General features: G+C 39.7%; 1 protein-coding gene across 1 annotated transcript in view; it reads right to left on the reverse strand.

Moving 5' to 3' along the window:
- Nucleotides 1–5,517: 5,517 nt before the first annotated feature.
- Nucleotides 5,518–15,357, reverse strand: part of mtnr1bb (melatonin receptor 1Bb) — a 15,579-nt gene continuing 5,739 nt past the window's right edge. The window contains exons 2-4 of the mRNA XM_020598665.1: nt 8,223–8,341; nt 7,770–8,114; nt 5,518–7,112 (exon numbers count right to left, since the gene is read on the reverse strand). Of these exons, the coding sequence (XP_020454321.1) occupies nt 6,690–7,112; nt 7,770–8,114; nt 8,223–8,341 (887 nt within the window). The 3' untranslated portion in view covers nt 5,518–6,689. The remainder of the gene's footprint in view (nt 7,113–7,769; nt 8,115–8,222; nt 8,342–15,357) is intronic.

Genomic DNA, 15,357 nt, shown 5'->3' on the forward strand with positions numbered 1-15,357 from the left:
AATTCTGCTATTCTTTATTGAAAAAAAAAATCCTTCAACATCGGATTAGAAGGGCAAAAGGGCCTACAACACACACCAGCCGACAAATATTAACATTTATTATATTTTATGGTTAACTTTTTTTCTTTTCAAGATTGACAGGGGAGGCTCTGCCTCACCTACCTCCCCTGACCGCACGTCACTGTTTAATGCAACTCAGTGATTCTCCTTGTGCCTGTGCCATTTAACTACCTCTGAAGTTTTCAGAAGCTCACTCCCCCTGTTCAACTTGCCTAGCTCACATCCATATTTCCAATTTATCAGAGGAGGTGTAATGAACAGATCTCAGATTACTGCTTGATGTGGTCTTTAATCCCTCCAGCCAGGCAAGCGAGACACCTTCTGGACTGCCTCTGCTGAGCATATTTGGATCAGGAGAACTGGGACTGTCTGCTAATCAGCACGGTGAGTGTGGCGCATGTGAACACTGACTCAAATACACTCATGAAATAGCCTATTAACCAAACTACATTTATCTGTAAAGAACCATAAAATTAAGTTTTATGAGAACATATGTCATTTGCAAACAGTTTCATAAAATGGAGGAATATTCAAAACCTCAGTCATGATTGAAATTGAAACACAGTTCACTTGGGATACAAACAGAATGAAATCCATTATCCATTTCATGAGTATTTTCAAATGTGGGCTATGCAGGTGTCAAGGTTGTCTTATACTGTAGGTCTGCATAAGATTAAGATTTCACAAAATGCATGAATGAACAAATGTCACAAAATATGATATGGGTTTTATTTTCTACTGTACACATAATGTATATCTTTGTACACACAGTGCATTTAGATGAGACTCTGTGTCACAACCAAGGCCTTATAAAGTGTTCAAATGTCAAATTTCATTACATTCCACAGATTTTGGTTCACGTTGCTTAGGGCTTCCTCTGGGCATTGTGGCCTGCACCTGTTTGTGAATCCTTGTCAATGAACATCAGTCAAAATAACATCAGACAAGCACACACATTCACACAGCCTCTGGAATAAAAAAACATTTATCAAGACACAAGGACTCAATTGGATGAATGGCTGCAATGCAAGTTCAGTCACCAACCAACTAACCAGGCTCTTGTTATAAAAAGAAATGTTTAATTGTCTGGTTTAATCTGGTGCCTTCTTACACCAAAACAGTAACAAACCATTACATTTGTTCACAAAAAGCTGTTTGTGACATTAAGATACATACTCGCTTGCCACATTTATTCAGCGATGACCCTTGTTTATGAATGTCACATCCTTTGTATGCATGTTATGTAACAGCATTAGGCCAGCGTGAGAAGGAACTCTTGTGGAATTCTTATTTAATTCATGCCCAACTTGTGTCTCACAAGGTGCAGCCAACACTAAGTGGCCACTGAGTGTAAATATTTATCAGGTAAAAAGCGTTTGTGCTTTGCAGACATTTTCATAGCTGCTTTGTTAATGTTTTCATAATCACAGTTATAAATGTACTGATTGGTTTCTTGTTTGTAAACACTATAAGAGGTGCATGCACATCTACATTTAATATTTCTGTGGTTTGTGTTAGTATATGTAAAGTGCATTCAGTTATGTTCCCAAGGCTTAATTATATTTTTCAGAGTGAAGAAATTTGCAGTTGCATCATTTTCTGCAACAAAAACTAGGAATGGTGTGGTGAGTATTTCTAGATAAAAACAAAGGAAGTGAACAGTGATGCTTCAGAGTTGTCACATGTAAGTTGTGTGCCAAATCCCTCAGCCTGTTAAAATGATATAGACAAGATATTTGTGCTCTGCTAATGCAGACATATTTAAAGATATCTGTGATCTGTATCAGCCAAAAAATTATGACAACTCACAGGTGAAATGAACAGTGATTATCATGCTGCAATGGCACCTGTCAGTGTGTTGGGTGTATTGATCTGAGCGACTTTGACAAGGGCCAAATTGTGATGGCTAGATGACTGTATCAGAGCATCTCCCAAACTGCAGGTCCTGTTGGGTGTTTTCAATCTGCAGTGGTTAGCACCTACTAAAAGTGGTCTAAGGAAGGACAAACAATGAACTGGCAACAAGGTCATGGGCGCCCAAGCCTCAGTGATGCACAGGAGGAGTGAGGACTAGTCCGTTTCTTTTGGTCCCACAGAAGAATAGTACAAATTGCTGGAAAATGCAATGCTGGTTCTGATAGAAAGGTGTCAGAACACTGTGGACTGCAGCTCACTGTGTATGAGGCTGTGTAGCCACAGACCGGTCAGAGTGCCCATGCTGACCCCTGTCTTCAATCTGCAGTGGTTAGCACCTACTAAAAGTGGTCTAAGGAAGGACAAACAATGAACTGGCAACAAGGTCATGGGCGCCCAAGCCTCAGTGATGCACAGGAGGAGTGAGGACTAGTCCGTTTCTTTTGGTCCCACAGAAGAATAGTACAAATTGCTGGAAAATGCAATGCTGGTTCTGATAGAAAGGTGTCAGAACACTGTGGACTGCAGCTCACTGTGTATGAGGCTGTGTAGCCACAGACCGGTCAGAGTGCCCATGCTGACCCCTGTCCACCACCGAAAGTGCCTACAATGGGTATGAGAGAGCACCAGAACTGGAAGAAGGTGGCCTGGTCTGATGAATCACATTTTTTTAACATCATGTGGATGACTGGGTGCATGTGTGTCACTTGCCTGAGGAAGAGATGACACCAGGATGCACTATGGGAACAGGACAAGCCAATGGAGGCAGCATGATGCTTTGGGCAATGTTCTGCTGGGAAACTTTGGGTCCTGCCACCCATATGGATGTTACCTTGACATGTACAATCTACCTAAACATTGTTGCAGACCAAGTACACCCTTTCCTGACAACGGTGTTCCCTAATGGTGTGGCAGAATAACATGTCCTGCCACACCGCAAAAATGGTTCAGGAATGGGTTGTTCAGGAATGGTTTGAGGAACACAGCAACAAGTTCAAGGTGTTGACTTGAACTTCAAATTCCCCAGATCTCAATCCAATCGAGCATCTGTGGGATCTGTTGCACAAACAAGTATGATCCATGGAGACCCCACCTCAAGTTACAGGACTTAAAAGATCTGCTGCTGATGCTTTGGTGCCAGATACCAGAGGACACCTTCAGAAGTCTTGTGGAGCCCATGCCTGAACAGGTCAGAGCTGTTTGGGCAGCAAAAAGGGGGACATACACAGCATTAGGCAGGTGGTCCTAATGTTATGGCTGATTGGTGCAGAAAGCTTTTTCAATTTATACTCAATATAAATAGGTTCATAGTTTTTTGGCTCAGAATTTAAAATATTGTTATAATACAAAGAAGCACAAGCATGCCAGTAGCTTCAGTTGTGTGAGACTAACCAAACCCACAGCTGCTATATCCCACCAGGCGTAAGCACAGTACAGCATGGCAAACACCGAAATTATTTTTTCTTTGTAAAAATAGGATGCTTACATCATAATAAACAAGTCTCCATGGGTTACAAATAAAAAAAAAAATTAAAACTGCATATATATATATATGTTTTTTTAATTACCTTTCTGCAGGAAAACATATTAATACTGCCATCACTCCAGTGAAAACATGATTCTACATAGGATTTGGAACCAAACAAATACCCTATTGGACTGTATTAAATCCCAGTGAGAAATTGTGGCAGGAATGTCAGTTTTAAAATGAAATCTGTTAGACTGTGCTGCTTTAGTTTTTAAATGTTGGGAAATGGCATTTTAATTATGCACATGTTGAAAAAAGGTTAACACCCTTTCAGTGATGGTGGAGAAATAAGCCTGAAATAAGGGTACAGACAGTGAGCAAAGGGAACATAAATGAATGTATTTACATAATTTTGCTGTAGGGTATATGACAAGAAAGGAAAACACAGTATATAGTCAGTTTTGTTCTTCTGTTTGATAACTGTCTTCTATGTGAGGTCTGCATCTAAACCTCTGTGTGATTCTACACAGAAAACCTTCTATAAACGACTGATCTGAATACATACAGCAGTGCAGTATGGAGACAAACCATGCTTTTTAATAAAAAATATGGCACTTGCCGTAAAATTTGACACTATTATGTTAACTGTAAGGCAGCTGAATGAAAAAGATACCATAAACAACCTGAGCTGTTTACAAGATATCTTGACAGTGTATGTACACCTAACCCCTGTCAGTTATGCTCATTTCTTTGGTTTAAATTGAAATCTTTGCTTCTGTCCAAGTGTATCTAAAGCACTTGCCAGATGTGTGAGCATTACTTTTTTCTGTATCATAGCAACATCTCTTTTAAATACTTTTGTTACTGTTCAGCACACCTGTCCGTGTAGTGACCTGGATAGAACTCATGCTTCCCCAGTGGTGAAATTACTTTCCCGCATGCCTGTTGTGTCTCTACACCACCAATGTTTTTGTTTGCTTCCAAATTTTTATCCTGTTATTGCTCTCGCATCTGTTGTGTACTATGAATATTTATCATTGCAGCTTCGCATCTGTTTCTATTCGTGATCTATGGCTTTGCACATGTTTACCCTGTATAAGAACACACAATGTGCTAGGAAATCGGTGGTATGTGAAGTTATAAAGCAAAAAATCAGAACCATTCATCTTATTACTACATACCTCTTAATGGCTATTAATAGATTTTTGACTTGTGCAATTAACAGCTGATTCCATTTCTCTGAAAAACAAACTATGTATATATACATACATACATCACACACAGCACATTTGAATACATCTCCAATAACAATATACAATAGTTCAAAACTACACTGACACTAATTTACAGAATACCTCTCTGTAATGTCTTCAGAGTCCCTCCTTATTTGGCAGATAATAAGATGTGAAACTGTGATTGGACCACTGTGGAACACATCGGCATGTTCAGTAGGCACCCTGAGATGTGTTGCACCTCATCAATAATAAACATCAAAACACTTTTTGTTTAAAACACAATGCATGCCACTCTTAAGTATGGCCAAGTGACACTCCTGTAATGTACTCTCTTTTTTTTGTACTCTGGGATTTGTTTGTTTTTCTGACAGTAAAAGCTTTTGATTTTTTAAAATTAGAAAGCAAATGAACTACATTAATTACAGAACTTGTGTATCTCAGTCCTTTTGTTATTGTGCAGTTTGAATGCAGCATAATTTACATAAATTTGTCAATAATTGGAATGTTGCAGTGTGTAAAGGTGCAGAAACTATGCTTTTAACTACTTTAGATACTGCTGAGTATCTTTGACTTTGTAGCACAAACCAGCACTAAATTGACCGTACTCATATAACTGTCACTTTCTACCACCATTGTCTCTAAATCAAATCGTGTCCTCCATTTTAGTTTTATTGAGAATTAATATTTATTTTTCTTGTCTGGATAGTCCTGACTCCAGTTTTATCATTTTTGGTTACAAAGAATACTTTAAATATTTCTAGATATTTTTCATATATTTAATTTTATACTGTATACTGTGTTTTAGAAAGTTTAACCCTAAAAAATATATGCAGTGTGCTATATTGACATTTTTTATTAAACATCTGCAAAGAGTGGCACAGTATACAGTGTGCTGATATTGTTTTTGTGCTCTGTATGAAGCTCATAGTGCACCCCCAGCACAGTAAATTAGGTACTTAGAGGCATCATCTAATGTATTCAATTAACTATATTATGATTTATTGACATCAGACTGGAAATTACAAACGTTTGAAGAATAATGTCAGTAGTCAACATTTACTCTTCCTGGAATTAAGCTGGTTATTTTTCTTTATTTTGCATTGTTTTTGCTCATTGCTGGAAAACATATTTTATTTGAAAGACAGGATCAAAGCTGTCCTGTAAATTGGTATGGCAGTAAAGTTATTTAATGGTCAAACTGCAGCAGCTGAGAAGCACAGGTGATATAAAAACTGATGGATACAGCAGCAATAGCAGATGCTGTGTGTATGGAGGTGTCCTCTGCCTGCTTCATCTCATGCACCAGTTGTTTTGGGACTTTCAAAAACTGAAACAACCATGTTGATTAGCACATCTTACATAGTTTGGCGTTAGTTTTGCTTGAAGTTTTTTGTTTCTTTCTCTTTGCTATATGAGAGGATCAGATGAGGCAGCATGAAGTATGTGCTGCTGCCGCATTTAAGCTTAGTGTGCAATTCTGACCACTTCGATGTCACCATGTTAAAAACCCATCAGATGGTTATTGTACATTACAGGCAGATAAACAGACATCATGTTCTCCTCTTCAGGCATTTAGCCATCTAGAGGCAAGCTGTTTGAGGCTTTTGAAGTTACTAAAGGAAGGTGTAGGTACTAAAGGAACTGACATTAAAGGATATTACATTTTAATGTAATATTAATGTATAATTTGGATTGTTTTAGAGAACAACATGAAACTGTAAAGCACAGCTCAGTTCTCACAGGGCAAATTATCAATAATGGGTGCAAATCACAGAGGAAACTTGTAAACTCATCCTCATTTAGTACTTTAACAAAGTTGTTAAACTTTTATCTTTATCCAAAATATAAAAACATATTAATGGTAGTAACATGTTCGCTTGCACCCTGATATTTGATGTCTACCAAAGGAAAACCAAGCTATATGTATCCTAGTTTCACCAGTTACTCTTTAGCTGCACAAAAGGTCACATAAAACCAGGAATTACCATTTAACAGGCCCAGAGATCCAGATTTCATATTTTGTTTATGCGATCTCTGTCTGACTCGTTGTTGTTGAGTGGCGGTGGTGGTGATTGCTTGCTCTTCATGCTCCTGCCGTCCGTGGCAGCTCGCGAAGTTTCTGTCACAAAAAGCCGAGTCACCCAGACAGAGGAGATGATGCGCTTGTACTCATTCCTGAAATTCTTGTTGAGCAAGCCATAGATGATGGCATTCAAACAGCTATTGAAGTAGGCCATGAAGTAGCTGACCACAAAAAGCCACTCAGGGATACGAGGAGCCACATGGGATGGATCTATGGCCACTGCCAAGCCAATCAGGTTGAGCGGGGCCCAGCAGATGGCAAACAGCACAAAGACAACAAACATGGTGATAAAATTCCGCAAGTCACTTGGTCTCAGGCGAGGGCTCTCCTCAGCCTTCACTTTACGCCGCACCTGGACATGATGAGAACATGCAGGAGACACAGACTGTCAATGATCCAAGAAGGCTGCTTTCTTTCTGACTCACTGTTTAACACATATGCAGATACATATAAACAAACACATACACAATCACAGACACAAATATCCACACATTAAACTACACCAGGATCTGGCCCATCTATCTGCCTGCCTGTCTGAAATCACAGGTGCTGACTTTATCAAATCTTAAATCAAATTTTGACGAATTTTAAATCAACACTTACAATTAATTAAAGATCAGAATTGTCAGCTCAAATGTCCTACATGAAAGGGGAATTCACATGATGAAATTATGTATGTTGCCAGTGTATTCTTGCATCTAAAAAAATATACTTGTCTAGTACAGGGCTAGTAATTCATTCATTCATTCATTTTTTACCGCTTAGTCCCTGAACGGGGTCACGGGGATTTAGAATATTTTGTACATAAGAGGTCCAATTTGAATGAACCCTGATAGGGTGATGGATCTTACTATTGTTTGGCCCAAGTGGTTTTGCTATACTCAGAACCAATGGCATATTTATATAGTGCTGCCACTTCATTTGGCTGGTGTTATTACAATATTTCCCATTACTACCTTTTCTGTGTCCATGAAGACCTAACAACTGTATAGAGAAGCAGGAGACTGACCTGAATGACAAGTACCCAGATGCGGAGATAACAAAAGGTAACCACCGCAATGGGAACCAGAAAGTGAACCACCACTACTGCCACTGTGTAAGAACTGCTGACATTCTGGGCGAAGGTGCAGGAATAGACTCGAGGATCATAACGTAGGGAGCCAACGAAGAAATTAGGGACAATGGCCACTATTGTGAGCAGCCAAATTAAGGCAACAAACAGCATAGTGTTGCGATAGCTGTACAGCCGACTGTAGGAGAATGAGTGACAGATGTAGCAGTATCTGTTCACTGCAATACCGGTGATGTTGAAAATGGATCCGATGACACTCAGCCCCATAAGAAAACCGCTGACCTGAACAGAAAGAAAGAGAGAGTGCTTGTGTCAAACTGTGTTGGGAAAGGGGTTTTTGGTATTGTAGCAGAAACTGACTGAAACATGCTGTAACTGATGTGACCTTACCATGCACTGGGTGTTTCCAAGTGCCCATCCATCATGGAAGAGAGCATGTAGAACCAGTGGGTAGGGGTAAAAGGCTGCTACAAGGTCAGCAAATGCCAGACTCACCACAAACACATTCCCTGGAAAGGAAGACACAAAGAGACAATCTCAGACCTCTTAAATACTACATATTTTACAGTATCTTGCTATTTGATTGTGAGGTGAGTCATGTTTTATTTTATCATAATTATCCTATTGTGTTAACACTGAATTTTACTTCTAATGTGGTTGTGCTGGTTTCACCCATCACCTTCTCATCACAGCACAAAGGATTTGCCTGCATGCACTCATGGATAAGCACTTTCAACCCTGGTCCATTGCAATAGAAAGCATAAGTAGAGTTAAGCCACTTTTGAATGTATTACATTTAAAGTGCTCACATGGTTTGCATATAAAACATCTGTATTCATTTTAATTGCTCTTTAATAATATATAACATTCATGCATGCTTGTTAAGGGGAGGTCAGTCCTCCTACTTTATGGTTTACTGGCTAGGTAGGACCCAAGGAGTTGCTTAAACTGACTTTTTAATGAAAGACTGTAACATAGGACTAGGGCAAAAACACAAGAGGCTCAACCTGACACAAGTAACAGAGAACATCGACAGAAACTTACAAACAGTCCAGTCAGGGAGCTAGGCAAAAGAACTCAAAATCACAAAATCTCAAACCTAAAAGCACAAACTGAAAATCTACAACAGACAAAGAAGCAGAGTGTGATGAACAGAGAGTAACAAACACATCACAAATGCAACAAGGAGTGAAGACAAAATGAACCAGCCAGAGACTGAACGAAAGAGGGAGTATAAATACACAAAAGACCAGAGGAAAACAAGGGACAGGTGAACACAATCAATGGTGATTGTAGACTGGAGTAAAGCTGGGGCATGTGAGGTGACAGAAAACAGGAAACTAACCAGCATAAAAGCCTCAAATGGGAAGCAAGTCCACAAATCATAACACCCTAACTATATAACTATGTGCCATGAATGATCACTTCATACATGTGTCTCTGACTGAGTTGGTGCTGTGCTTAGAGGTGTGGTAGGTTTCTGCCGCACTTCAGGCTTGTTTGTCAAACAAACAAACAAAAAAACATGGATAATGTAAAAGTAGTTCCAGATATCAATCAATCAAATCAAATTTTATTTGCATAGCACCAAATCACAACAAAAGTCATCTCAGGACACTTTACAAAATAAGGTCTAGACCTTACTCTTATCACTATTACTGTAATGGTATGAGTACTGCTGGGAAAAAAGCAAAGCAGATGGTACTGTAAATATCAACTAATCTGAAAAGAGAAATTCTTTGTGCAATGAAAACTGTGGCTGTTCTCTGACCATGCAATGATGCACGAGGGTCGGATAAGCAGCCACTGCTACACATGCACTGCTCTGGCATGGACTTGGGAAATCTGTTTCTGAGTGTGGGAGAGCAGTAGCTGGCTGCATCACAGGGAGCAGCACTCAGTTGATAAATCAGTAAACAAGTGTTTAACTTGTGGGGAGCCCACCCAGATGCATGCTGACACATCTGGGAGAATTTTTCAGCCGTCTGTTCAGGGAACCTTTGATTACGATGATGATCACGTTTCATAATTTTTCACATATGAGAGTCTAAGTGTGGTAATTATCAGTTTGTTTCAGGGTTTAGACGAATGTAAACTATAGTTAGATTACACTACAACTGTATTTACTCAGACACCCTGGAAAAGAAGTGTAATTTGGACAACCAACAGTTCAGAGACCTTGAATATTCTTTTAGTTTGATGAAAGCATGCACACAGTCTGAAGTATTGATTTTAATTTGCAGTAGGAAGCTACAGTATTACGTTGCACCAGACAGAAGGGAAATGAATGAACAAGTATAACAAACAGCTTGCTTTTTCGCTTTTATGCCTAATTGGTAGAAGGGATGTTCCTAAGAGCAAAGTTTAGACAGCTCTTCACAAGGTTACTCACATAACTGCATAAAACATAATCTTCTCTGTCAAAGAGTGCATGAATGTTTGTAATAAACAATATTGGAACTAAAATTGACTTTGTGCGTCTGTAGACAGTGGCCTAGAAAAAGAGATTGCAATGATTTTGATTTCCTTAGATTTTTTTAATGTCTTTCCTGTGGGAGGACATGGTATGCAGATTCGCCTTCTTTGCATTTAAATTTGTTGTTAGAGAAGGAATAGGTTGGGGAGGGGCTGAATGGAGACGCAATCCAGAAAGGAGTGATGTGGAGGGAAAAAGCCAGGGATGATAAAAGCTGCACTTTCATGTGGAAATATTACATTAATAGCTAGCAGCAATTATACAAGCAATTACAGTAAGGTGGGTAAATAACGCAATTTTCAGTAGACGTGGCCTGAACAATTAACTTTCGAATAAAGCTGTCACCTCTGGTCATTTCTTCAATCTGTTTAATGGAAGAACCTGATAGAAACACAAAAGGAAGACAACATCTGTCTCACTCTACAGAGGTGGGTGAACAACGCTGTGAACGGGAAATGGAAAATTTGAAAAATGGCAAAAAAAATAAAATAAAAAGAATAAAGGTCAGCAGATGATGGGATTGTCAGCAGCAGAAGAGAAGGGACATGAACTCACACAAGACAAGATAAAAGAGTAATACTGTAAGTGTTCACGTATAGGCGAGGCTTTGAATGATCTTGTCATGACCATTATCTAGAACCTGCAGAGTCTTTTCCTCAGCACTCAGAGAAATCTCTGTCTGTGATGGAGGTTCTGCAGCTTTCTCACTCCACCGTCCTGCTGCTTGGCCAAACAGTACATGTCAGCCTCAGTCTGGCCCAGATAACCTCACAAGGAAAATAACGGCAGACTTCTAAACCACTTTTTCCATTGGTGGTTTATTATTTCTTCTATTCATTCAGCAATATCCTTCTCTTTCCTTGCTTCCTAATATTCTTGCTTTTACACCATCTGCTTTTTTCAACCTTGTTTTCAGAGGTCAAATGTGTTTCCCTGAGAAGAAAACAGACAGAACACATGCTGAACCAACCAAGGAAGACAGTCAGACCAAAGTCTGACATGGATCGAAAGCATGTTTGGTTACTACTTTGTGAAGAAAACAGCCTTGAAAGTGCACTTGCTCACTTGCTTAAGTTTGTTCTTATACAGACTTCAGACTATGTACAATATAACTGGACAGGACTGTACAGTTAAAGTTTACAGTTTCATAAACTTACATTTTCTGCAGGTCCATGTATGTATAGCCTACAGTACTTTCAAATCAGCTTTTAAGTTTGTTACTATACGTGTTTTTTCTTCCTGATCATACAAGACAATCAAATATGATTATGCACATTGTCTTATGGTGTACTAAGGGTGCCAGTAGATGGACATACAGTATGTATTATATCTACCTTCCTTGTTTTTACCTTAAAAAATAAATTATTCAACCCCCTCTCTTAGGAAGGGAGGTCCTCCTTTGAAGCTTGACCTCATTCTAATGAATGGAGGCCGGGTTGGGGGTGCTTAAGTTGGCCTGGGCAGTCGTTATTACACACCAGCAGAGGTTGCTTCCTAATTATGAACTGGGGAAAGAAAGGCTTCAGGGTTTTGTGCTGCTATCAGGCACTGGCAAGCATCCTGCATCAAAGCAAAAGCAGAGGTGAGTCTTTCTTGATGGTTTAAATATGATTGGGAGAGGAAGGGGCGTGTGCTTCAGGCATGGCCTGAACCCTGAACGTCAGATTGAAAATCTCCAAAATGTAAACATGTTTTTCATTTGGCTGATGCAATTATTTTTCTGGAGCGGCCAGTCTCAGTTCACATGCTTACTGTACCTCCAATGTAATACCAAGCTGAAAAGCAGTTTCACTGACCACTTATGATGTGAGTTTCAAATTTAACCCTCTGCATTACTGTATGTCAGTGCTACATTACTGAAGCACTTCAGCTAGCGGTGCTCAGGAAGTATTTTTAAGATGATGTTAAATTACTACTCTTCTTCACTGGAGCAAAAGTGCAAATGTGTGTAGGAACTGGTTGATGAATATTTCAGTAACTATGATTCAGCTGTTAGTTGGCGTCTGCTCTGAAACCAGCTGAGCAAGGAAGCTCCCCGTTAAGCTGCCCCTCTCAGGCCTCACTCTCTTTAGATGGCACATTCACAGTGGTTTTGCAGTGTAAACAATGTGCACCACTAAGAATGAAGCTTCAATCATAAATTACTTTAACCTGAAGTAAGCACAGTCAGCAATTATGTACAACAACCTTCAATGAAACATGGTGAAATCAGTAATAAACAGTTTGGAGTAACTCACATACAGTAAACACAAACACACACTAATGGACAAAGGGTCACTTTTCTGCATACTGAAACAACAAACATACAGTACTGAAACTTATCAAAGTCATTCATCTTCTAGTTAGTGTGAGCATCAGTATGCACTACTGTTTATAGTACAGATCCCTGAGTCACCTGAATACCTGTTTATGCTGTGCATCTGTTTATGTGTTTGTACAGCTGGGACAAACCTGTGCATAAATTATTCAGGGTTTTCTTTTTATGTGTCTGATGAGAAATCGAGATGTTCTTGGCTTAGATTGTTGTTTGTTTTAGACCACAAGCCTCTGGGATATTTTTTTTACACAAGTCTGCACAGCATAGCTTTTAACCATGTAGTGACTACTGTATATGATAAATAGGAAGGGGAATAACTTATTTTTAAATTACAAACATTGAACTCAACTACTATGCCACTTTGAAAAAAAAATCAGTATGTGATATATATAATATTTATCCAAGTATTAGTATTTTTAAGTAGAATCAGTTTTGAAAGCTGCACTATATTTGATCAAATTAAAATATCTTTTTCTGTTCCGGCAGAGAGGACAAACTGTTCCTCTGTCTGAAAACTAGTTTCAAAACACTTGTCACACACAGATGGGGGCTGTAGAGAGTGTCAGCATGTGGGCAGCACTGGAGGAATTACACTGTGTTAGGTGAAGAGATGAGTGAAGGATTTACAGCTGGAGGTTTTAATCCACACAGCCAAAACTCTCAGGAACTGTCTTCTAAAATGTTTTTGTGTGTCATGTTGTTGAATCTGTTTCTGACAAATGAACCGTTTGACTTGGCCATGTCTAAATATGTTTAATATGTGGAAGCAATGTTGACATTATTCATAAGATGATAAAATCCTCCCCTAGTGAGCATTCTGAGGCTACTGAGGTTGTTAATTCCCAGATATGACTGCAAGGAGTTTCAGTCAAGCTGGCTAATAGGTTACTCTAAAGAGCTACACACATAGGACTAGAACGCGTTTGCCAATTTGTGAAACAAGTTATTGGTCAGATTTACAGAGGCTACAAGGGAAACAGAGATATTGCTGCCAACTGTTTATCTTTCACACGGCTGTTAATCCATCTTAAGATGTCTCTCAGACCAGATGAAATCTTACTGAACGTCTTTCACAGTGAGTAACATATGAGAAACTATTTGTGTGCATCATGAGCCAGCCAAAGAGGCGTGCATGAAGCCGTCATTTATTGGTAAGCTCTTGTTTGAGCACAGAGACAAACTGAGGTCAGAACAACTCATAATCAAAATGCATTTGGTGGACACTTTGCCTCAGGCAAGCCAAACCTCGCTATTCTCCCCACATTTAGAATTCATAGCACTGGGCCTTGTCCTGTTCTGCTCAGTCTGGTGACACATGCTACCAAGTCCACCAGGTTGTGAGTTTTAACAGTGGACACACTGCAGTTGAACTCTAAATTCAGGGCATATTTGCATTAGTTCATCATCCAACTAGGAAATCTAAGACAGAAACTGGTTCTTAATTTGAGGCATTGTTTTCTCTTATGTATATTACATTTCATTTGTTTTGATGGACATATTAAAATGATAATTGCCATTGTCTCATTCACTCGTTTCTAAATTTCACTCACTCACTTTCATTCACTCAAGTTTCATGTGCAAAAATATCAAAAGGATAAAGAAAAAAGTTTGAAAATTTTTATGAGGTGAAATAAATAAACACTTCATAGATGCATTTAAAATCAGTATAATACTTTTAACATTTGGCTGCTAAATCTTTATGTATCTTTTCAGTCTTTGTTTATATCTATGTAGGGTTGCATCCAGAAGTAGATTAGCAGATTAGGAAGTGGCTTCTATTCTACTCCGCTGTCTGTGTTTGCATCTGCCTGAAACAAACATTCTATTTGCCTGTCTTGTTTGCAGAGTCTTTTGCATAAATGAAGAGCTGCACATCCTCGCCACACTGTCCTCCCTCCACTCATTGGATTGCCTTTGATTTCTCGTGCCCTTGTTTTTGTCAGCTCTCTCTTTTTATTCTCTTTCTCTTCCTTCTCCTGCAGCAAATCCTTCACTTCTTCCCCATCTTCACCCACTGCTGGTGGGGGTTGGGAAAGCTGTTACATAATGCACTTCAGATTATCTCAATGCATGTATTATGAATACTGAGAGATACAGCAGGCATTAGGATATTTGATATGAAGTAAAGGAATAAAAGTACTGACCACTTGCTTTGCACATGAAATGGGTGGTCCTATCATGTTCATGGCTGAGATTTAAGAAAATTGTTCTGTTAGTTGTTGTGTGTATGCATACATGTGTGCAGATGTGTGCAGCTGAGTTTTCCCCTGCCACAGCACTAAAGCACTTTTAGCAAATGGATGATTCTGGTGACACAGGGCAGCAGTTATTACACGGTCTCAGCTGGGCAAATAGCATCACTTTGCTACCTTTCACAGCAAATAATTTTAGCTCTTTTCATCCATCCATCCATCCATTTTCCTCCGCTTATCCGGACCGGGTCGCGGGGGCAGCAGTCTAAGCAAAGATGCCCAGACTTCCCTCTCTCCAGACACTTCCTCCAGCTCCTCCGGGGGACTGCCAAGGCGTTCCCAGGCCAGCGGAGAGACATAGTCCCTCCAGCGTGTCCTGGGTCTTCCCCGGGGCCTCCTCCCGGTGGGACATGCCCAGAACACCTCCCTAGGAAGGCGCCCAGGAGGCATCCGAAACAGATGCCCGAGCCACCTCAGCTGGCTCCTCTCGATGTGGAGGAGCAGCGGTTCTACTCTGAGCTCCTCCCGGGTGACCGAGCT

The sequence above is a fragment of the Monopterus albus genome, unplaced genomic scaffold (assembly GCF_001952655.1).
Source record: "Monopterus albus unplaced genomic scaffold, M_albus_1.0 scaffold38.1, whole genome shotgun sequence".
Taxonomy (NCBI): domain Eukaryota; kingdom Metazoa; phylum Chordata; class Actinopteri; order Synbranchiformes; family Synbranchidae; genus Monopterus; species Monopterus albus.